This window comes from Salvelinus namaycush, chromosome 1, assembly GCF_016432855.1.
Source record: "Salvelinus namaycush isolate Seneca chromosome 1, SaNama_1.0, whole genome shotgun sequence".
Taxonomy (NCBI): domain Eukaryota; kingdom Metazoa; phylum Chordata; class Actinopteri; order Salmoniformes; family Salmonidae; genus Salvelinus; species Salvelinus namaycush.
In genome coordinates this window covers 1,631,329-1,654,557 of record NC_052307.1, presented here as the reverse complement: position 1 = coordinate 1,654,557, position 23,229 = coordinate 1,631,329, and the positions used below count along the sequence as shown (strand labels likewise).

General features: G+C 49.8%; 1 protein-coding gene across 4 annotated transcripts in view; it reads left to right on the top strand.

The window, feature by feature from the left end:
- LOC120032017 (BMP-2-inducible protein kinase-like) overlaps nucleotides 1-23,229 on the top strand; it is a 67,121-nt gene that overhangs the window by 29,241 nt on the left and 14,651 nt on the right. For 3 of the 4 annotated variants that reach the window (XM_038988748.1, XM_038986968.1, XM_038981578.1), the window contains 8 exons: nucleotides 851-956; nucleotides 6,994-7,136; nucleotides 9,617-9,738; nucleotides 11,253-11,334; nucleotides 12,516-12,648; nucleotides 17,413-17,516; nucleotides 21,072-21,151; nucleotides 21,297-21,475. In XM_038988748.1, coding sequence (XP_038844676.1) covers nucleotides 851-956; nucleotides 6,994-7,136; nucleotides 9,617-9,738; nucleotides 11,253-11,334; nucleotides 12,516-12,648; nucleotides 17,413-17,516; nucleotides 21,072-21,151; nucleotides 21,297-21,475 — 949 coding nt within the window. Of the gene's footprint in view, nucleotides 1-850; nucleotides 957-6,993; nucleotides 7,137-9,616; nucleotides 9,739-11,252; nucleotides 11,335-12,515; nucleotides 12,649-17,412; nucleotides 17,517-21,071; nucleotides 21,152-21,296; nucleotides 21,476-23,229 lie in introns of those variants that run through there. The other variant, XM_038989466.1, reaches the window with a different exon arrangement.

Below are 23,229 nucleotides of genomic sequence, written 5' to 3'. Positions count from 1 at the left end.
TTGGCTAGCGGTTCACCGGCTGTTTAGCTGCCAGTTGGCTAGCGGTTCACCGGCTGTTTAGCTGCCAGTTGGCTAGCGGTTCACCGGCTGTTTAGCTGCCAGTTGGCTAGCGGTTCACCGGCTGTTTAGCTGCCAGTAGGCTAGCGGTTCACCGGCTGTTTAGCTGCCAGTTGGCTAGCGGTTCACCGGCTGTTTAGCTGCCAGTTGGCTAGCGGTTCACCGGCTGTTTAGCTGCCAGTTGGCTAGCGGTTCACCGGCTGTTTAGCTGCCAGTTGGCTAGCGGTTCACCAGCTGTTTAGCTGCCAGTTGGCTAGCCGGTTCACCGGCTGTTTAGCTGCCAGTTGGCTAGCCGGTTCACCGGCTGTTTAGCTGCCAGTTGGCTAGCGGTTCACCGGCTGTTTAGCTGCCAGTTGGCTAGCGGTTCACCGGCTGTTTAGCTGCCAGTTGGCTAGCGGTTCACCGGCTGTTTAGCTGCCAGTTGGCTAGCGGTTCACCGGGCTGTTTAGCTGCCAGTTAGCTAGCGGTTTCTTACTGGTGATTTAAACCGATTGCCATTCATTTTTTTTCAAGTCATTACCAATTATTTCATGTAACAAATCAAACATTACATCTTGTAAATAATTCATGGTAACCTCATAAACAATTCCTTTTAGACCCGGTGTTTATTTTAAACAGCCGTTTATTTGCTGAAATGTGTGCCGTCGCCCGTCTATAAAAAGGGACCGTTGACTATTTTGATATGGTTTTTAATTGCTGTTTTATGGTAATTAACTTAATTAACTCTTGGCTCCTAGAAGGACCATAGACCTCTCATGAATGTCCATCCTGTCTGTGTTCTTCCTCTCTGCAGAAGGAGCTGTCTGGTCACAGGAACATAGTGAACTACCTGGACTCTACCATCAACTCAGTAGGGGACAGTGTCTGGGAGGTGCTCATTCTCATGGAGTACTGTAAAGGTAGGTGTTATAGGTTCCCCCTGTGATTTTAATACAATGGACCGGTCATTATTGTTTTATTGAGCATGAGACGGGTGCATAATAGGCTGTACAGATTTGAACAAACAGACCTGTGATTTTATATTGACCCAATAAAGTAGAATTAACTTAAACACAATCTCTCTCCCTGTCCCTCACCCTCTCTCCCATTCGCTGGCCCTCCTCCCTCTCACTCCTCTCTCCCTCCTCTCTCCTCTCTCCCTCCTCTCTTCCTCTCCCTCCTCTCTCCCTCCTCCCTTCCTCTCGCTCCTCCCTTTCTCTCCCTCCTCTCTCCCTCCTCCCTTCCTCCCTTCCTCTCGCTCCTCTCTCCCTCCTCCCTTCCTCTCGCTCCTCTCTCCCTTCCTCTCGCTCCTCTCTCCCTTCCTCTCGCTCCTCTCTCCCTTCCTCTCGCTCCTCTCTCCCTTCCTCTCGCTCCTCTCTCCCTTCCTCTCGCTCCTCTCTCCCTTCCTCTCGCTCCTCTCTCCCTTCCTCTCGCTCCTCTCCCTTCCTCTCGCTCCTCTCCCTTCCTCTCGCTCCTCTCCCTTCCTCTCGCTCCTCTCCCTTCCTCTCGCTCCTCTCCCTTCCTCTCGCTCCTCTCTTCCTTCCTCTCGCTCCTCTCCTCCTCCCTTCCTCTCGCTCCTCTCTTCCTTCCTCTCGCTCCTCTCCTCCTCCCTTCCTCTCGCTCCTCTCTTCCTTCCTCTCGCTCCTCTCTTCCTTCCTCTCGCTCCTCTCCTCCTCCCTTCCTCTCGCTCCTCTCTCCGCTCCTCCCTTCCTCTCGCTCCTCTCTCGCTCCTCCCTTCCTCTCGCTCCTCTCTCGCTCCTCCCTTCCTCTCGCTCCTCTCTCGCTCCTCTCTCGCTCCTCTCTCGCTCCTCTCTCGCTCCTCCCTTCCTCTCTCGCTCCTCTCTCGCTCCTCCCTTCCTCTCTCGCTCCTCTCTCGCTCCTCCCTTCCTCTCTCGCTCCTCTCTCGCTCCTCCCTTCCTCTCGCTCCTCTCTCGCTCCTCCCTTCCTCTCGCTCCTCTCTCGCTCCTCCCTTCCTCTCGCTCCTCTCTCCCTCCTCCCTTCCTCTCCCTCCTCCCTTCCTCTCCCTCCTCCCTTCCTCTCCCTCCTCCCTTCCTCTCGCTCCTCCCTTCCTCTCGCTCCTCTCTCCCTTCCTCTCGCTCCTCTCTTTCTCTCCCTCCTCTCTCCCTCCTCCCTTCCTCCCTTCCTCTCGCTCCTCTCTCCCTCCTCCCTTCCTCTCGCTCCTCTCTCCCTTCCTCTCGCTCCTCTCTCCCTTCCTCTCGCTCCTCTCTCCCTTCCTCTCGCTCCTCTCTCCCTTCCTCTCGCTCCTCTCTCCCTTCCTCTCGCTCCTCTCTCCCTTCCTCTCGCTCCTCTCTCCCTTCCTCTCGCTCCTCTCTCCCTTCCTCTCGCTCCTCTCTCCCTTCCTCTCGCTCCTCTCTCCCTTCCTCTCGCTCCTCTCTCCCTTCCTCTCGCTCCTCTCCCTTCCTCTCGCTCCTCTCTTCCTTCCTCTCGCTCCTCTCTTCCTTCCTCTCGCTCCTCTCTTCCTCTCTTCCTCTCGCTCCTCTCTCGCTCCTCCCTTCCTCTCGCTCCTCTCTCGCTCCTCCCTTCCTCTCGCTCCTCTCTCGCTCCTCCCTTCCTCTCGCTCCTCTCTCGCTCCTCCCTTCCTCTCGCTCCTCTCTCCCTTCCTCTCGCTCCTCTCTTTCTCTCCCTCCTCTCTCCCTCCTCCCTTCCTCCCTTCCTCTCGCTCCTCTCTCCCTCCTCCCTTCCTCTCGCTCCTCTCTCCCTTCCTCTCGCTCCTCTCTCCCTTCCTCTCGCTCCTCTCTCCCTTCCTCTCGCTCCTCTCTCCCTTCCTCTCGCTCCTCTCTCCCTTCCTCTCGCTCCTCTCTCCCTTCCTCTCGCTCCTCTCTCCCTTCCTCTCGCTCCTCTCTCCCTTCCTCTCGCTCCTCTCTCCCTTCCTCTCGCTCCTCTCTCCCTTCCTCTCGCTCCTCTCTCCTCCTCTCCTCCTCGCTCCTCTCTCCCTTCCTCTCGCTCCTCTCTCCCTTCCTCTCGCTCCTCTCTCCCTTCCTCTCGCTCCTCTCTCCCTTCCTCTCGCTCCTCTCTTCCTCTCTTCCTCTCGCTCCTCTCTTCCTCTCTTCCTCTCGCTCCTCTCTTCCTCTCTTCCTCTCGCTCCTCTCTCGCTCCTCCCTTCCTCTCGCTCCTCTCTCGCTCCTCCCTTCCTCTCGCTCCTCTCTCGCTCCTCCCTTCCTCTCGCTCCTCTCTCGCTCCTCCCTTCCTCTCGCTCCTCTCTCGCTCCTCCCTTCCTCTCGCTCCTCTCTCGCTCCTCTCTCGCTCCTCTCTCGCTCCTCTCTCGCTCCTCTCTCGCTCCTCTCTCGCTCCTCTCTCGCTCCTCTCTCGCTCCTCCCTTCCTCTCGCTCCTCTCTCGCTCCTCCCTTCCTCTCGCTCCTCTCTCGCTCCTCCCTTCCTCTCGCTCCTCTCTCCCTCCTCCCTTCCTCTCGCTCCTCTCTCCCTCCTCCCTTCCTCTCCCTCCTCCCTTCCTCTCCCTCCTCCCTTCCTCTCCCTCCTCCCTTCCTCTCCCTCCTCCCTTCCTCTCGCTCCTCTCTCCCTTCCTCTCGCTCCTCTCTCCCTTCCTCTCGCTCCTCTCTCCCTTCCTCTCGCTCCTCTCTCCCTTCCTCTCGCTCCTCTCTCCCTTCCTCTCGCTCCTCTCTCCCTTCCTCTCGCTCCTCTCTCCCTCCTCCCTTCCTCTCGCTCCTCTCTCCCTCCTCCCTTCCTCTCGCTCCTCTCTCCCTCCTCCCTTCCTCTCGCTCCTCTCTCCCTCCTCCCTTCCTCTCGCTCCTCCTCTCCCTCCTCCCTTCCTCTCGCTCCTCCTCTCCCTCCTCCCTTCCTCTCGCTCCTCCTCTTCCTCTCGCTCCTCCTCTTCCTCTCGCTCCTCTCTCGCTCCTCGTCTCCCTCCTCCCTTCCTCTCGCTCCTCTCTCCCTTCCTCTCGCTCCTCTCTCCCTCCTCCTCTCTCCCTTCCTCTCGCTCCTCTCTCCCTTCCTCTCGCTCCTCTCTCCCTCCTCCTCTCTCCCTTCCTCTCGCTCCTCTCTCCCTTCCTCTCGCTCCTCTCTCCCTCCTCCCTTCCTCTTGCCCCTCCTCTCCCTCCTCCCTTCCTCTCTCTCCCTCCTCCCTTCCTCTCTCTCCTCCTCCCTTCCTCTCTCTCCTCCTCCCTTCCTCTCTCTCCTCCTCCCTTCCTCTCTCTCCTCCTCCCTTCCTCTCTCTCCTCCTCCCTTCCTCTCTCTCCTCTCTCCTTCCTCTCGCTCCTCTCGCTCCTCTCTCCCTCCTCCCTTCCTCTCGCTCCTCTCTCCCTCCTCCCTTCCTCTCGCTCCTCTCTCCCTCCTCCCTTCCTCTCGCTCCTCTCTCCCTCCTCCCTTCCTCTCGCTCCTCTCTCCCTCCTCCCTTCCTCTCGCTCCTCTCTCCCTCCTCCCTTCCTCTCGCTCCTCTCTCCCTCCTCCCTTCCTCTCGCTCCTCTCTCCCTCCTCCCTTCCTCTCGCTCCTCTCTCCCTCCTCCCTTCCTCTCGCTCCTCTCTCCCTCCTCCCTTCCTCTCGCTCCTCTCTCCCTCCTCCCTTCCTCTCGCTCCTCTCTCCCTCCTCCCTTCCTCTCGCTCCTCTCTCCCTCCTCCCTTCCTCTCGCTCCTCTCTCCCTCCTCCCTTCCTCTCGCTCCTCTCTCCCTCCTCCCTTCCTCTCGCTCCTCTTGCTCCTCTCTCCCTTCCTCTCGCTCCTCTTGCTCCTCCTCTCCCTCCGCTCCTCCTCTCGCTCCTCCCTTCCTCTCGCTCCTCCTCTCCCTCCTCCTCTCCCTCCTCCCTTCCTCTCTCTACTCCTCCCCTCCTCTATCACCTCCTCCCTTCATCTCGCTTCTCCTCCCTTCCTCTCCCTCCTCCCTTCCTCTCGCTCCTCTCTCCCTCCTCCCTTCCTCTCGCTCCTCTCTCCCTCCTCCCTTCCTCTCGCTCCTCTTGCTCCTCTCTCCCTTCCTCTCGCTCCTCTTGCTCCTCCTCTCCCTCCGCTCCTCCTCTCGCTCCTCCCTTCCTCTCGCTCCTCCTCTCCCTCCTCCTCTCCCTCCTCCCTTCCTCTCGCTCCTCCTCCCTTCCTCTCGCTCCTCCTCCCTTCCTCTCGCTCCTCCTCCCTTCCTCTCGCTCCTCCTCCCTTCCTCTCGCTCCTCCTCCCTTCCTCTCGCTCCTCTCGCTCCTCCTCCCTTCCTCTCGCTCCTCCTCCCTTCTCCTCCCTTCCTCTCGCTCCTCCTCCCTTCCTCTCGCTCCTCCTCTCCCTTCCTCTCGCTCCTCCTCTCGCTCCTCTCTCCCTTCCTCTCGCTCCTCTCTCCCTTCCTCTCGCTCCTCTCTCCCTTCCTCTCGCTCCTCTCTCCCTCCTCCCTTCCTCTCGCTCCTCCTCTCTCCCTTCCTCTCGCTCCTCTCGCTCCTCCTCTCTCCCTTCCTCTCGCTCCTCCTCTCTCCCTTCCTCTCGCTCCTCCCTTCCTCTCGCTCCTCCCTTCCTCTCGCTCCTCCCTTCCTCTCGCTCCTCCCTTCCTCTCGCTCCTCCCTTCCTCTCGCTCCTCCCTTCCTCTCGCTCCTCCCTTCCTCTCGCTCCTCCCTTCCTCTCGCTCCTCCCTTCCTCTCGCTCCTCCCTTCCTCTCGCTCTTCCTCCCTTCCTCTCGCTCTTCCTCCCTTCCTCTCGCTCTTCCTCCCTTCCTCTCGCTCTTCCTCCCTTCCTCTCGCTCTTCCTCCCTTCCTCTCGCTCTTCCTCCCTTCCTCTCGCTCCTCCTCCCTTCCTCTCGCTCCTCCTCCCTTCCTCTCGCTCCTCCTCCCTTCCTCTCGCTCCTCCTCCCTTCCTCTCGCTCCTCTCGCTCCTCTCTCCCTTCCTCTTGCTCCTCTCTCGCTCCTCCCTTCCTCTCGCTCCTCCCTTCCTCTCGCTCCTCTCTCTCGCTCCTCCCTTCCTCTCGCTCCTCCCTTCCTCTCGCTCCTCCCTTCCTCTCGCTTCTCCCTTCCTCTCGCTCCTCTCTCTCGCTCCTCCCTTCCTCTCGCTCCTCCTCTCTCCCTTCCTCTCGCTCCTCCCTTCCTCTCGCTCCTCCTCTCTCCCTTCCTCTCGCTCCTCCCTTCCTCTCGCTCCTCCTCCCTTCCTCTCGCTCCTCCTCCCTTCCTCTCACTCCTCCCTTCCTCTCGCTCCTCTCGCTCCTCTCGCTCCTCTCTCCCTCCTCCCTTCCTCTCGCTCCTCTCGCTCCTCTCTCCCTTCCTCTCGCTCCTCTCGCTCCTCTCTCCCTTCCTCTCGCTCCTCCCTTCCTCTCGCTCCTCCTCCCTTCCTCTCGCTCCTCCTCCCTTCCTCTTGCTCCTCTCTCGCTCCTCCCTTCCTCTCGCTCCTCCCTTCCTCTCGCTCCTCTCTCTCGCTCCTCCCTTCCTCTCGCTCCTCCCTTCCTCTCGCTTCTCCCTTCCTCTCGCTCCTCTCTCTCGCTCCTCCCTTCCTCTCGCTCCTCCTCTCTCCCTTCCTCTCGCTCCTCCCTTCCTCTCGCTCCTCCTCCCTCCCTCTCGCTCCTCCCTTCCTCTCGCTCCTCCTCTCTCCCTTCCTCTCGCTCCTCCCTTCCTCTCGCTCCTCCTCCCTTCCTCTCGCTCCTCCTCCCTTCCTCTCACTCCTCTCTCCCTCCTCCCTTCCTCTCGCTCCTCTCGCTCCTCTCGCTCCTCTCTCCCTCCTCCCTTCCTCTCGCTCCTCTCGCTCCTCTCTCCCTTCCTCTCGCTCCTCCCTTCCTCTCGCTCCTCCTCCCTTCCTCTCGCTCCTCCTCCCTTCCTCTCACTCCTCTCTCCCTCCTCCCTTCCTCTCGCTCCTCTCGCTCCTCTCTCCCTTCCTCTCGCTCCTCTCTCCCTCCTCCCTTCCTCTCCCTCCTCCCTTCCTCTCGCTCCTCCCTTCCTCTCGCTCCTCCTCTCCCTCCTCCCTTCCTCTCGCTCCTCTCTCTCGCTCCTCTCTCCCATTCGCTCGCCCTCCTCTCTCCCTCCCCCCTCCCCAGCTGGTCAGGTAGTGAAGCAGATGAATCAGCGTCTCCATATTGGGTTTACGGAGCCGGAGGTGCTGACCATCTTCACTGATACCTGTGAGGCTGTGGCCAGGCTGCATCAGTGTAGGACCCCTGTCATACACAGGGACCTGAAGGTAAGGGAATTACCCATCTCTTCCTCCTGTCCTCATCCGTCACCCCTTTCCTCCTGTCCTTCCTCCTTCACCCCTTTCCTCCTGTCCTTCCTCCTACACCCCTTTCCTCCTGTCATCCCTCTTCCTCCTGTCCTTCCTCCTCCCCTTTCCTCCTGTCCTTCCTCCTACACCCCTTTCCTACTGTCCTTCCTCCTACACCCCTTTCCTCCTGTCCTTCCTCCTACACCCCTTTCCTCCTGTCCTTCCTCCTCCTCCCCTTTCCTACTGTACTGTTGTCACCCTGGAGTCTGTGATTTCCTCCTCCTTTCCATCCTCCTCCTCCTCCGTCGTGCTATCCTCGGCTGTCTTAGCACTGTGGACTGACACCAGACTCTGAGCTGTCATCTACTCTGAGCTGTCATCTACTCTGAGCTGTCATCTACTCTGAGCTGTCATCTACTCTGAGCTGTCTCTCTCTGTCTCTCTCTGTCTCTCTCTGTCTCTCTGTCTCTGTCTCTTCTAAAAGCAAGCGAAATAGAGAAACAAATAGTACAACAGGGAAAATAAATAAACATAAATATAGGTTGTATTTACAATGGGGTTTATTCTTCACTAGTTAACCTTTTCTTGTGGCAAAAGGTCACATATCTTGCTGCTGTGATGTCACTGTGGTATTTCACCCAGTAGATATGGGAGTTTATCAAAAAAAAATGTTTTATTAATTATTTTTGTCTGTGTAATCTGAGGGAAATATGTGTCTCTAATATGGTCATACATTTGACAGGAGGTTCGGAAGTGCAGCTCAGTTTCCACTTCACTTTGTGGGCAGTGTGCACATAGACCTGGCTCAAGAGAAGACAGGCTGCCTACGGAGGCCTTTCTCAAAGCAAGGCTATGCTCACTGAGTCTGTACATAGTCAAAGCTTTCCTTAAGTTTGGGTCAGTCACAGTGGTCAGGTATTCTGCCACTGTGTACTCTCTGTTTAGGGCCAAATAGCATTCTAGTTTACCATTTTTTTGGCAATTTCTTTCCAATGTGTCAAGTAATTATCTTTTTGTTTGCTCATGATTTGGTTGGGTCAAATTGTGTTGCTGTCCTGGGGGTCTGTTTGTGTTTGTGAACAGAGCTCCAGGACCAGCTTGCTTAGGGGACTCTTCTCCAGGTTCATCTCTCTGTAGGTGATAACTTTGTTATGGAAGGTTTAGGAATCACTTCCTATTAGGGGGTTGTAGAATTTAACGTCTCTTTACCTGGATTTTGATAATTAGCGGGTATCGGCCTAATTCTGCTCTGCATGCGTTTGGTGTTTTACGTTGTACACTGAGGATATTTTTGCATAATTCTACATACAGAGTCTCAATTTGGTGTTTGTCCCATTTTGTGAATTCCTTCAGTCTTGGCTTATCTCTGCTGTGAGAGAAAATAGTGTCAACATAACAAGGCCTGTCCACGGCCGGTGAATAAGCTCGTTCTCTATTGGCCAGTCTGTCCACGGCCGGTGAATAAGCTCGTTCTCTATTGGCCAGTCTGTCCACGGCCGGTGAATACGCTCGTTCTCTATTGGCCAGTCTGTCCACGGCCGGTGAATACGCTCGTTCTCTATTGGCCAGTCTGTCCACGGTCGGTGAATACGCTCGTTCTCTATTGGCCAGTCTGTCCACGGCCGGTGAATAAGCTCGTTCTCTATTGGCCAGTCTGTCCACGGTCGGTGAATAAGCTCGTTCTCTATTGGCCAGTCTGTCCACGGCCGGTGAATACGCTCGTTCTCTATTGGCCAGTCTGTCCACGGTCGGTGAATAAGCTCGTTCTCTATTGGCCAGTCTGTCCACGGTCGGTGAATAAGCTCGTTCTCTATTGGCCAGTCTGTCCACGGCCGGTGAATACGCTCGTTCTCTATTGGCCAGTCTGTCCACGGCCGGTGAATAAGCTCGTTCTCTATTGGCCAGTCTGTCCACGGCCAGTGAATAAGCTCGTTCTCTATTGGCCAGTCTGTCCACGGCCGGTGAATAAGCTCGTTCTCTATTGGCCAGTCTGTCCACGGCCGGTGAATAAGCTCGTTCTCTATTGGCCAGTCTGTCCACGGCCGGTGAATAAGCTCGTTCTCTATTGGCCAGTCTGTCCACGGCCGGTGAATAAGCTCGTTCTCTATTGGCCAGTCTGTCCACGGTCGGTGAATAAGCTCGTTCTCTATTGGCCAGTCTGTCCACGGCCGGTGAATAAGCTCGTTCTCTATTGGCCAGTCTGTCCACGGCCGGTGAATAAACTGGCTTTTTACTGGCCAGCTTCTGGGGAAATGCAGCTACTTCACCAGGACAATGTTATATCCTAGAGCATAAAGCACACCTTCAGTCATGCTGACAATAATACTTATATCTCTCCCCCTCTCCCCTCTCTATGTGGGTCTCCCCTCTCTGTGTGGGTCTCCCCTCTCTGTGTGGGTCTCCCCTCTCTGTGTGGGTCTCCCCTCTCTGTGTGGGTCTCCCCTCTGTCTCTCTTCCAGGTAGAGAACATCCTCCTGAGTGATAATGGGAGTTATGTTCTGTGTGATTTTGGAAGTGCTTCTCTCAAAGTGCTGCTTCCACATAAAGACGGAGTGACCGCTGTGGAGGACGAAATCAGGAAGTGAGTGTGTGTGTGGGGGGGGGGGGGGGTGACGTAAGTGTGGGGGGTGACGTGAGTGTGGGGGGGAGGGTGATGTGAGTAGGGGGGGTGACGTGGGGGGGGGGGGGGGGGGGGGGTGACGTGTGTGAGAACCCAGGTGATTGTCTTACATGTGCCTGCGTAGCTAGAGCGCACCCCATTTCACATCATGTGAACTGTCCCACGGATCCCCTCTATTTGCTTTAGTTCCAGTTAGGAGTGTACAAAACATTAAGAACACCTTCCTGCCTGGTTGGGGGGCTGGAGTGAAGGGCTGGAGTGAAGGGCTGGAGTGAAGGGCTGGAGTGAAGGATTCGTTTTTAGAAGCGCTGTGCACAGGCATACACGTCGGTCTAATTTACTGGAAAGGAAAGTGGACTGAAGTGAGGCTTTGTCCTCGTGTTTCTTGGTCTAGTTTACTGGAAAGGAAAGTGGACTGAAGTGAGGCTTTGTCCTCGTGTTTCTTGGTCTAGTTTACTGGAAAGGAAAGTGGACTGAAGTGAGGCTTTGTCCTTGTGTTTCTTGGTCTAGTTTACTGGAAAGGAAAGTGGACTGAAGTGAGGCTTTGTCCTCGTGTTTCTTGGTCTAGTTTACGTTGTTTTGTTCACACGCCAGGTTGATTTGTCAATGTTTGAGTTTCAACCGCTAGTGAAGAGAGCGACGACACTGCTGCTGTTCAGAGACTCACAGGCACAATGTTACCACGGTAACCTCCCGCCCTTAAAGGGGCAGGTGACACTGTGTGATTTTTTTTGTTTGTTTAAAATATTCAACTCACGAAAAATGTAATTAAACAATATACCACATTTACTTCTTGCTAGTAATACATTTTGTTTTAGAAAAACATTACAAAACATGCTCATTCATTTTGTTGGTGTAATTTGTGGCAACAAAATATTTTGGCTGGTAAACAAATCTGAGTGGCTGGTAGATTTTATATAACTTCCTGCCACAGTGACCGGTGGACCAACAAGTTAATCTTTTGCTTTTTATAAACTTGGTGGGTCGAGCTCTGAATGCTGATTTGGCTGACAGCCGTGGTATATCAGACCGTGTCCCACGGGTATGACAAAACATGTATTTTTACTGCTCTAATTACATTGGTAACCCGTTTATAAAAGCAATAAGGCACCTCGGGGGTTTGTGGTATGTTGCCAATATACCACGACTAAGGACTGTATCCAGGCACTCTGCGTTGCGTCGTGTCTAAGAACAGCCCTTAGCCGTGGTATATTGGCCATATACCACACCCCCTCGTGCCTTATTGCTTAGTTGTACTCAGCAGTAGTGCACTACGTAGGGTGCCATCCTTCTCAGCAGTAGTGCACTGCGTAGGGTGCCATCCTTCTCAGCAGTAGTGCACTACGTAGGGTGCCATCCTTCTCAGCAGTAGTGCACTACGTAGGGTGCCATCCTTCTCAGCAGTAGTGGTTTACCACTCTAACATACCATAACTGCATAAATAACCTTTTACCTTGACCACTTCCTGTGTGTAGGTACACGACCCTGTCATATCGAGCTCCAGAGATGGTCAACGTGTACGCAGGGAAGCCCATTACCACCAAGGCTGATATATGGGTGAGTTTAGAGCTGTGGGGGTGTGTACGGAAACCTGGGGGTGTGTACGGAAACCTGGGGGTGTGTACGGAAACCTGGGGGTGTGTACGGAAACCTGGGGGTGTGTACGGAAACCTGGGGGTGGGTGTGTGTACGGAAACCTGGGGGTGGGTGTGTGTACGGAAACCTGGGGGTGGGTGTGTGTACGGAAACCTGGGGGTGGGTGTGTGTACGGAAACCTGGGGGTGGGTGTGTGTACGGAAACCTGGGGGTGGGTGTGTGTACGGAAACCTGGGGGTGGGTGTGTCTACGGAAACCTGGGGGTGGGTGTGTCTACGGAAACCTGGGGGTGGGTGTGTCTACGGAAACCTGGGGGTGGGTGTGTCTACGGAAACCTGGGGGTGGGTGTGTCTACGGAAACCTGGGGGTGGGTGGGTGTGTCTACGGAAACCTGGGGGTGGGTGGGTGTGTCTACGGAAACCTGGGGGTGGGTGTGTGTGTACGGAAACCTGGGGGTGGGTGTGTGTGTACGGAAACCTGGGGGTGGGTGTGTGTACGGAAACCTGGGGGTGGGTGTGTGTACGGAAACCTGGGGGTGGGTGTGTGTACGGAAACCTGGGGGTGGGTGTGTCTACGGAAACCTGGGGGTGGGTGTGTCTACGGAAACCTGGGGGTGGGTGTGTCTACGGAAACCTGGGGGTGGGTGTGTGTACGGAAACCTGGGGGTGGGTGTAGATTTGTGTGTGGACTAGCCAGTCAGCAACAGAAGAACTTAGTGTGTGTGGTTTGGTCCAGGCCGTTATGCCTCCTGCTTGCTTAGCTCTGCCTTTAGACATTTTGACTCACGTATATCAACTCATATTTCATGTTAGCACTTCACGACAAGGAGAAGATTAGAAATATACTGTTTTTAAGATGTCTTAGTTTGTCAAAATGGTCACCTTACTCTTGGTTGGTTGTTGTACCAGCTGTGTTTCTCTGTTTCAGGCTCTTGGTTGCTTGTTGTACCAGCTGTGTTTCTCTGTTTCAGGCTCTTGGTTGCTTGTTGTACCAGCTGTGTTTCTGTGTTTCAGGCTCTTGGTTGCTTGTTGTACCAGCTGTGTTTCTGTGTTTCAGGCTCTTGGTTGCTTGTTGTACAAGCTGTGTTTCTCTGTTTCAGGCTCTTGGTTGCTTGTTGTACCAGCTGTGTTTCTGTGTTTCAGGCTCTTGGTTGCTTGTTGTACAAGCTGTGTTTCTTCTCGCTCCCGTTCGGAGAGAGTCAAGTCGCCATATGTGACGGAAACTTTATCGTTCCTGACAATTCCAAATTCTCCTCCAAGTTGCATTGCTTAATCAGTAAGTACCTTGTTCCTCAGCACCACACGAACCACAAAGCTGGCAATCAGTATAATAATGAATTAAACCACATTGACCATTGTCACGTGATTTGTTTTCTGATGTGTAAACATGTAACTGTCCGATTTTCATTGGCCCAGTCAGACTATAGTTCATTCTTTACAACGCCCACTGTAGGCCTTTAGTACAAGTATTAGCCAATAGCTCCACCTTGTGGTGAAATGTGTTGTACCGTGGGGGATATTGCATCATACAGAGGTAGTGATCTATTTCAAACACGTTACAATTCACTCTGTAACCAATGTAAAATGTACAGGCCTTCTCTGGTTTGATTGTGATAGTATAAACGTCCCCTCTTTTCCAGGCTATAGTAAACTATATGTCCCCTCTTCTCCAGGCTATAGTAAACTATATGTCCCCTCTTCTCCAGGCTATAGTAAACTATATGTCCCCTCTTCTCCAGGCTATAGTAAACTATATGTCCCCTCTTCTCCAGGCTATAGTAAACTATATGTCCCCTCTTCTCCAGACTATAGTAAACTATATGTCCCCTCTACTCCAGACTATAGTAAACTATATGTCCCCCTCTTCTCCAGACTATAGTAAACTATATGTCCCCTCTTCTCCAGGCTATAGTAAACTATATGTCCCCTCTTCTCCAGGCTATAGTAAACTATATGTCCCCTCTTCTCCAGACTATAGTAAACTATATGTCCCCTCTACTCCAGACTATAGTAAACTATATGTCCCCTCTTCTCCAGGCTATAGTAAACTATATGTCCCTCTCTTTTCCAGGCTATAGTAAACTATATGTCCCCTCTTCTCCAGGCTATAGTAAACTATATGTCCCTCTCTTTTCCAGGCTATAGTAAACTATATGTCCTCTCTTCTCCAGGCTATAGTAAACTATATGTCCCCTCTTCTCCAGGCTATAGTAAACTATATGTCCCCTCTTCTCCAGGCTATAGTAAACTATATGTCCCCTCTTCTCCAGGCTATAGTAAACTATATGTCCCCCTCTTCTCCAGGCTATAGTAAACTATATGTCCCCTCTTCTCCAGGCTATAGTAAACTATATGTCCCCTCTTCTCCAGGCTATAGTAAACTATATGTCCTCTCTTCTCCAGACTATAGTAAACTATATGTCCCCTCTACTCCAGACTATAGTAAACTATATGTCCCCTCTTCTCCAGGCTATAGTAAACTATGTCCCCTCTTCTCCAGGCTATAGTAAACTATATGTCCCCTCTTCTCCAGACTATAGTAAACTATATGTCCCCTCTTCTCCAGGCTATAGTAAACTATATGTCCCCTCTTCTCCAGACTATAGTAAACTATATGTCCCCTCTACTCCAGACTATAGTAAACTATATGTCCCCTCCAGACTATAGTAAACGATATGTCCCCTCTACTCCAGGCTATAGTAAACGATATGTCCCCTCTTCTCCAGGCTATAGTAAACTATATGTCCCCTCCAGACTATAGTAAAGTATATGTCCCCTCCAGACTATAGTAAAGTATATGTCCCCCTCTTCTCCAGACTATAGTAAACTATATGTCCCCTCTACTCCAGACTATAGTAAACTATATGTCCCCTCTACTCCAGACTATAGAAAACTATATGTCCCCTCTTCTCCAGGCTATAGTAAACTATATGTCCCCTCTACTCCAGGCTATAGTAAACTATATGTCCCCTCTACTCCAGACTATAGTAAACTATATGTCCCCTCTTCTCCAGGCTATAGTAAACTATATGTCCCCTCTACTCCAGACTATAGTAAACTATGTCCCCTCTTCTCCAGACTATAGTAAACTATATGTCCCCTCTTCTCCAGGCTATAGTAAACTATATGTCCCCTCTTCTCCAGACTATAGTAAACTATATGTCCCCTCTTCTCCAGGCTATAGTAAACTATATGTCCCCTCTTCTCCAGGCTATAGTAAACTATATGTCCCCTCTACTCCAGACTATAGTAAACTATATGTCCCCTCTTCTCCAGGCTATAGTAAACTATATGTCCCCTCTACTCCAGTCTATAGTAAACTATATGTCCCCTCTTCTCCAGGCTATAGTAAACGATATGTCCCCTCTTCTCCAGGCTATAGTAAACTATATGTCCCCTCCAGACTATAGTAAAGTATATGTCCCCTCTTCTCCAGGCTATAGTAAACTATATGTCCCCTCTTCTCCAGGCTATAGTAAACTATATGTCCCTCTCTTTTCCAGGCTATAGTAAACTATATGTCCTCTCTTCTCCAGGCTATAGTAAACTATATGTCCCCTCTTCTCCAGACTATAGTAAACTATATGTCCCCTCTTCTCCAGACTATAGTAAACTATATGTCCCCCTCTTCTCCAGACTATAGTAAACTATATGTCCCCCTCTTCTCCAGACTATAGTAAACTATATGTCCCCCTCTTCTCCAGACTATAGTAAACTATATGTCCCCTCTTCTCCCACCTCCAGGCTATAGTAAACTATATGTCCCCTCTTCTCCAGGCTATAGTAAACTATATGTCCCCTCTTCTCCAGACTATAGTAAACTATATGTCCCCTCTACTCCAGGCTATAGTAAACGATATGTCCCCTCTTCTCCAGGCTATAGTAAACTATATGTCCCCTCCAGACTATAGTAAAGTATATGTCCCCTCTTCTCCAGACTATAGTAAACTATATGTCCCCTCTACTCCAGACTATAGTAAACTATATGTCCCCTCTACTCCAGACTATAGAAAACTATATGTCCCCTCTTCTCCAGGCTATAGTAAACTATATGTCCCCTCTACTCCAGGCTATAGTAAACTATATGTCCCCTCTACTCCAGACTATAGTAAACTATATGTCCCCTCTTCTCCAGGCTATAGTAAACTATATGTCCCCTCTACTCCAGACTATAGTAAACTATGTCCCCTCTTCTCCAGACTATAGTAAACTATATGTCCCCTCTTCTCCAGGCTATAGTAAACTATATGTCCCCTCTTCTCCAGACTATAGTAAACTATATGTCCCCTCTTCTCCAGGCTATAGTAAACTATATGTCCCCTCTTCTCCAGGCTATAGTAAACTATATGTCCCCTCTACTCCAGACTATAGTAAACTATATGTCCCCTCTACTCCAGTCTATAGTAAACTATATGTCCCCTCTTCTCCAGGCTATAGTAAACTATATGTCCCCTCTTCTCCAGGCTATAGTAAACTATATGTCCCCTCTTCTCCAGGCTATAGTAAACTATATGTCCCTCTCTTTTCCAGGCTATAGTAAACTATATGTCCTCTCTTCTCCAGGCTATAGTAAACTATATGTCCCCTCTTCTCCAGACTATAGTAAACTATATGTCCCCTCTTCTCCAGGCTATAGTAAACTATATGTCCCCTCTACTCCAGACTATAGTAAACTATATGTCCCCCTCTTCTCCAGACTATAGTAAACTATATGTCCCCTCTTCTCCAGACTATAGTAAACTATATGTCCCCCTCTTCTCCAGACTATAGTAAACTATATGTCCCCCTCTTCTCCAGACTATAGTAAACTATATGTCCCCCTCTTCTCCCACCTCCAGGCTATAGTAAACTATATGTCCCCTCTTCTCCAGGCTATAGTAAACTATATGTCCCCTCTTCTCCAGACTATAGTAAACTATATGTCCCCTCTTCTCCAGACTATAGTAAACTATATGTCCCCTCTTCTCCAGACTATAGTAAACTATATGTCCCCTCTTCTCCAGGCTATAGTAAACTATATGTTCCCTCTTCTCCAGGCTATAGTAAACTATATGTTCCCTCTTCTCCAGGCTATAGTAAACTATATGTTCCCTCTTCTCCAGGCTATAGTAAACTATATGTCCCCTCTTCTCCAGGCTATAGTAAACTATATGTCCCCTCTTCTCCAGGCTATAGTAAACTATATGTCCCCTCTTCTCCAGGCTATAGTAAACTATATGTCCCCCTCTTCTCCAGGCTATAGTAAACTATATGTCCCCTCTACTCCAGGCTATAGTAAACTATATGTCCCCTCTACTCCAGGCTATAGTAAACTATATGTCCCCTCTACTCCAGGCTATAGTAAACTATATGTCCCCTCTACTCCAGGCTATAGTAAACTATATGTCCCCTCTACTCCAGGCTATAGTAAACTATATGTCCCCTCTTCTCCAGGCTATAGTAAACTATATGTCCCCTCTTCTCCAGGCTATAGTAAACTATATGTCCCCTCTTCTCCAGGCTATAGTAAACTATATGTCCCTCTCTTTTCCAGGCTATAGTAAACTATATGTCCCCTCTTCTCCAGGCTATAGTAAACTATATGTCCCCTCTTCTCCAGGCTATAGTAAACTATATGTCCCCTCTTCTCCAGACTATAGTAAACTATATGTCCCCTCTTCTCCAGGCTATAGTAAACTATATGTCCCCTCTTCTCCAGGCTATAGTAAACTATATGTCCCCTCTTCTCCAGGCTATAGTAAACTATATGTCCCCTCTTCTCCAGGCTATAGTAAACTATATGTCCCCTCTTCTCCAGACTATAGTAAACTATATGTCCCCTCTACTCCAGACTATAGTAAACTATATGTCCCCTCTACTCCAGACTATAGTAAACTATATGTCCCCTCTTCTCCAGGCTATAGTAAACTATATGTCCCCTCTTCTCCAGGCTATAGTAAACTATATGTCCCCTCTTCTCCAGGCTATAGTAAACTATATGTCCCCTCTACTCCAGACTATAGTAAACATTATGTCCCCTCTTCTCCCATGTCTTCTCCAGGATATATGCTTGAGCCTGACCATGAGAAGAGACCAGATATCTATCAAGTCTCCTACTTTGCCTTCAAGTTAGCGGGAAAGGAGTGTCCGGTGCCAAATCTCTTTGTAAGTCTCTGTTCATTGTGACAGATGTAGTACACTGCCGTTCAAAACGTTGGGATCAAATAGAAATTCTTGTTTTCTATGAAAAAATACATGAAATTAGTTGCAAACTGAATAGGAAATATAGTCAAGACATTGACAAGGTTTATAAATACAGATTTTTTTTAATTGAAATTTTCCTTTCGTCAAAGAATCCTCCATTTGCAGCACTTACAGCCTTGCAGACCTTTTGCCGTTCTAGTTGTCAATTTGTTGAGGTAATCTGAAGAGATTTCACCCCATGCTTCCTGAAGCACCTCCCACAAGTTGGATTGACTTGATGGGCACTTCTTACGTACCATACGGTCAAGCTGCTCCCACAACATCTCAATAGGGTTGAGATCCGGTGACTGTGCTGGCTACTCCATTATAGACAGAATACCAGCTGACTGCTTCTTCCCTAAATAGTTATTGCATAGTTCGGAGCTGTGCTTTGGGTCATTGTCCTGTTGTAGGAGGAAATTGGCTCCAATTAAGTGCTGTCTACAGGGTATGGCATGGCGTTGCAAAATGGAGTGATAGCCTTCCTTCTTCAAGATCTCTTTTACCCTGTACAAATCTCCCACTTTACCAGCACCAAAGCACCCCCAGACCATCACATTGCCTCCATCATGCTTGACAGATGGCATCAAGCACTCCTCCAGCATCTTTTCGTTTTTTCTGTTATTCTTTGTGGTCCGAACACCTCAAACTTAGATTCGTCTGTCCATAACACTTTTTTCAAATCTTCCTCTGTCTGTGTTCTTTTGCCCATTTTTTAAAAATATTTTCTTTTTATTGGCCAGTCTTGAGATATGGCTTTTTCATTGCAACTCTGCCTAGAAGGCCAGCATCCCTGAGTCGCTTCTTCACTGTTGATGTTGAGACTGGTGTTTTGCGGGTACTATTTAATGAAGCTGCCGGTTAAGGACTTGTGAGACGTCTGTATCTCAAACTAGACACTCTAATGTACTTGTCCTCTTGCTCAGTTGTGCACCGGAGGCTCCCACTCCTCTTTCTATTCTGGTTAGAGCCAGTTTGCGCTGTTCTGTGAAGGGAGTAGTACACAGCGTTGAACGAGATCTTCAGTTTCTTGGCAATTTCTCACATGGAATAGCCTTAATTTCTCGGAACAAGAATAGACTGACGAGTTCCAGAAGAAAGGTCTTTGTTTCTGGCCATTTTGAGCCTGTTATCAAACTCACAAATGCTGAGGCTCCAGATACTCAACTAGTCTAAAGAAGACCAGTTTTATTGCTTCTTTAATCAGAACAACAGTTTTCAGCTGTGCTAACATAATTGCAAAAGGGTTTTCTAATGATCAATTAGCCTTTTTAAAATGATAAACTTGGATTAGCTAACACAACGTGCCATTGGAAAACAGGAGTGATGGTTGCTGATAATGGGCCTATGTACACCTATGTAGATATTCCATTAAAAATCAGCCGTTTCCAGCTACAATAGTCATTTATAACATTAACAATATCTACACTGTATTTCTGATCAATTTGATGTTATTTTAAAGTGACCCCAAACTTTTGAACGGTAGTGTGCGTACCAAGTGATATGAAGATCAGTGTGTGGAGAGTGTAGAATACGTCGTGGCCTGGTTCGGTGTCCCTAGGACACAACATCAAAACCTCACCCCAACTGTAAAGTATGGTGGAGGGAGCATTGTGGTTTGGTGTCGTGAACCACTTCTGGAGCATATTTAAAAATGTACAGCTGCCAGCATGGCTTCGATTCCTGCCCCACTGCTCTTTCAGCATCTCTCTCTCTCTCTCTCCTACCTTTCACCTCCATCGCTCTCTATCCCATAAACATACAAAATACTTATATGAATCAAGACTTTTATGACTGACTGAAATATGTGTGTGTGAACCCTTTGGAATTACCTGGATTTCTGCATAGATTTGTCATAAAATTTGATCTGATCTTCATCACAACAATAGACAGTCTGCTTAAACTAATAACACACAATTATACATTTTCATGTCTTTTATTGAACACACCGTGTAAACATTCACAGTGCAGGGTGGGAAAAGTATGTGAACCCTTGGATTTAATAACTGGTTGACCCTCGTTTGGCAGCAATAACCTCAACCACACGTTTTCTATAGTTGTGGATCAGACCTGCACAACGGTCAGGAGGAGTTTTGGGACCATTCCTCTTTACAAAACTGTTTCAGTCCAGCAATATTCTTGGGATGTCTGGTGTGAACTGCTCTCGAGGTCATACCACAGCATCTCAAATCGGGTTGAGGTCAGGACTCTGACTGGGCCACTCCAGAAGGTGTATTTGCTTCTGTTGAAGCCATTCTGTTGTTGATTTACTTATTTTTTTTATCGTTGTCCTGTTACATCACCCAACTTCTGTTGAGCTTCAATTGGCGGACAGATAGCCTTACATTCTCCTGCAAAATGTCTTGATTAACTTGGGAAATCTGTCGATGATAGCACGCTGTCCAGGCCCTGAGGCAGCAAAGCAGCCCCAAACCATGATGCTCCCTCCACCATACTTTACAGTTGGGATGACGTTTTGATGTTGGTGTGCTGTGCCTTTTTTTCTCCTCACATAGTATTGTGTGTTCCTTCCAAACAACTCAACTGTAGTTTCATCTGTCCACAGAATATTTTGCCAGTAGTGCTGAGGAACATCCAGGTGCTCTTTTGCAAACCTCAGACGTGCAGCAATGTTTTTGGTGGACAGCAGTGGCTTCTTCCGTGGTGTCCTCCCATGAACACCATTCTTGTTTAGTGTTTTACGTATCGTAGACTCGTCAACAGAGATGTTAGCTTGTTCCAGAGATTTCTGTAAGTCTTTAGCTGGTACTCTAGGATTCTTCTTAACCTCATTGAGCATTCTGCACTGTGCTTTTGCAGTCATCTTTGCAGGACGGCCACTCCTAGGGAGAGTAGCAACAGTGCTGAACTTTCTCCATTTATAGACAATTTGTCTTACCGGGGACTGATGAACATCAAAGGCTTTTAGAGATACTTTTATAACCATTTCCTGCTTTATGCAAGTCAACCATTCTTAATCTTAGGTATTTTGAGATGTCTTTTCTTCAAGGCATGGTTCACATCAGGCAATGCTTCTTGTGAACAGCAAACTCACATTTTGTGAGTGTTTTTCTAATCAACATCTCCAATGTCGTCTCATTGGTTGGACTCCAGGTCAGCTGACTCCTGACTCACAATTAGCTAATTGGAGAAGTCATTAGCCTAGGGGTTCACATACTTTTTCCAACCTACACTGTGAAATGTTAAATGATGTATTCAATATAGTCAAGAAAACTAATAACACAAATTGTATTTATTATTATTTGTGACTTAGATGAAGATCAGATCAAATTTTAGGACCAATTTATGCAGAAATGCAGGAAATTCCAAAGGGTTCACATACTTTTTCGTGTGTGTGATTTTTGTCCAGCAACACTCATGGTTGTATCTGTCCCTCTGCAGAGCTCTCCCCACAATGCTCCCTGAGGTTAGTTAGGTTGACATGGTAGTTGTCTAACATCATGTTGTCTCCTACAGAACTCTCCTCTCCCCACATCACTTCCTGAGCCGCTCACAGCCAGCGAATTCGCTGCTAGGAAGAGTATGACGAAAGCCAGGTACGTCACTGTGTTATAGATATTCTGTAATGCGTCTCTAGCAAAAGGGATTTAATCTCAAGGAGAATGAATAAATATAGGTTATATTAAAGAGAAATCATAAAGTTTCCAACTTAAGCGGTCTTCTGGTTTCCCACTGTTCCAGAATCACAGAGTCCGTGGGTCCGACGGCAACTTCAATCACTCCGAGACAGAGACCCAAAGCTGCAAACAGTTATGTGCTACCCGTCCCTGTAGCCAACACAGCGGTCACCCCAGTCGCTGCCACGCCCATCGTCACACCTACGGCTCAGCCTTCTGTACCTGTCAGCAATGGGCAGAAAGGTGAGCGCTCAATTACTGTGTGTGTGTTTATCTTCCCCTTGTGCCCTTGAGCAAGGCACTGAACCCCTAAGTGGCTTCCCCCCATGGGCATCGCACCGTGTGCATTTTTTGGGGGGGGGGTTGACAATAGCCTTGCAAAGCCTCCTGGTCCCGCGAGCTTACGCTTCCCGGATGAGCTGAACACCATTATTTTCCCGCTTCGAGGAAATCAACATCGACACTGAAGAGGACTTTGTGCTTTCGTTCTCTGTGGCCCGACGGGAGTAAGTAATTTAAGCGTGTTTACCCTTGCCGGCCCAGATGGGCATCCCAAGCCTCGTCCTCAGAGCTCAGACCAGCTGGCTGGAGTGTTTACGGACATGTTCAATCTCTCCCTATCCCAGTCTGTTCCCGCTTGCTTCAAGATGTCCGCCATTGTTCCTGTACCCAAGAACTCAACCATTTGCAGATGACACAACAGTAGTAGGCCCTGATTACCAACAATGACGAGACAGCCAACAGGGAGGAGGTGAGGGCCCTGGCGCAGTGGTACCAGGGAAATAACCTCTCTCTCAACGTCAACAAAACAAAGGAGCTGACTTGTGGACTACCGAAGACAGCAGATGGAGCACCCCCCCCCCCCCCCCCCCCCCCATCCACATTGACGGGACCGCAGCGGAGAGGGTCGAAAGCTTCAAGTTCCTCAGCGTGCACATCACAGGCATCCTGAAATGGTCCCTCCACACCGACAGTGTGGTGAAGATGGTGGTCCCTCCACACCGACAGTGTGGTGAAGAAGGTGGTCCCTCCACACCGACAGTGTGGTGAAGAAGGTGCAACAGCACCTCTTCAATGACCGGAGGCTGAAGGAAATGTGCCTTGTCCCCTAAGACCCTCACAGTCTTCTACAAATGTAACAGGAAGGCCAAGAAGATCATCAAGGTCCTCAGCCACCCGAGCCACGGCCTGTTCACCTCACTACCATCTAGCAGACTGAGAGTACAGGTGCATCAAAGCTGGGACAGAGAGACTGATGAACAGTCACCACTAGCCAGCCTCCTCCCAATACCCTGCCCTGAACCTTAGTCACTGTTACTAGCCAGCTACCACCCAGTACTCTACCCTGCACCTTAGAGACTGCTGCCCTATGTACATGGTCATTAAACACTAGCCACTTTAATAATGTTTACATACTTCATATGTATATACTGTATTTTAGTCAAGGCTAAAATATATAACTACTGCTGTACACACCTTTTCTATTCATACTGTCCATACTGTCGATTTATGTCTGTCTATTGTATTATTTTAACTGCACTGTTGGATCTAGAAACACAAGCATTTAGCCTGGTATTACTGTTGGAGCTAGAAACACAAGCATTTAGCCTGGTATTACTGTCGGAGCTAGAAACACACGCATTTAGCCTGGTATTACTGTCGGAGCTAGAGACACACGCATTTAGCCTGGTATTACTGTCGGAGCTAGAAACACAAGCATTTAGCCTGGTATTACTGTCGGAGCTAGAAACACAAGCATTTAGCCTGGTATTACTGTCGGAGCTAGAAACACAAGCATTTAGCCTGGTATTACTGTCGGAGCTAGAAACACAAGCATTTAGCCTGGTATTACTGTCGGAGCTAGAAACACAAGCATTTAGCCTGGTATTACTGTCGGAGCTAGAAACACAAGCATTTAGCCTGGTATTACTGTCGGAGCTAGAAACACAAGCATTTAGCCTGGTATTACTGTCGGAGCTAGAAACACAAGCATTTAG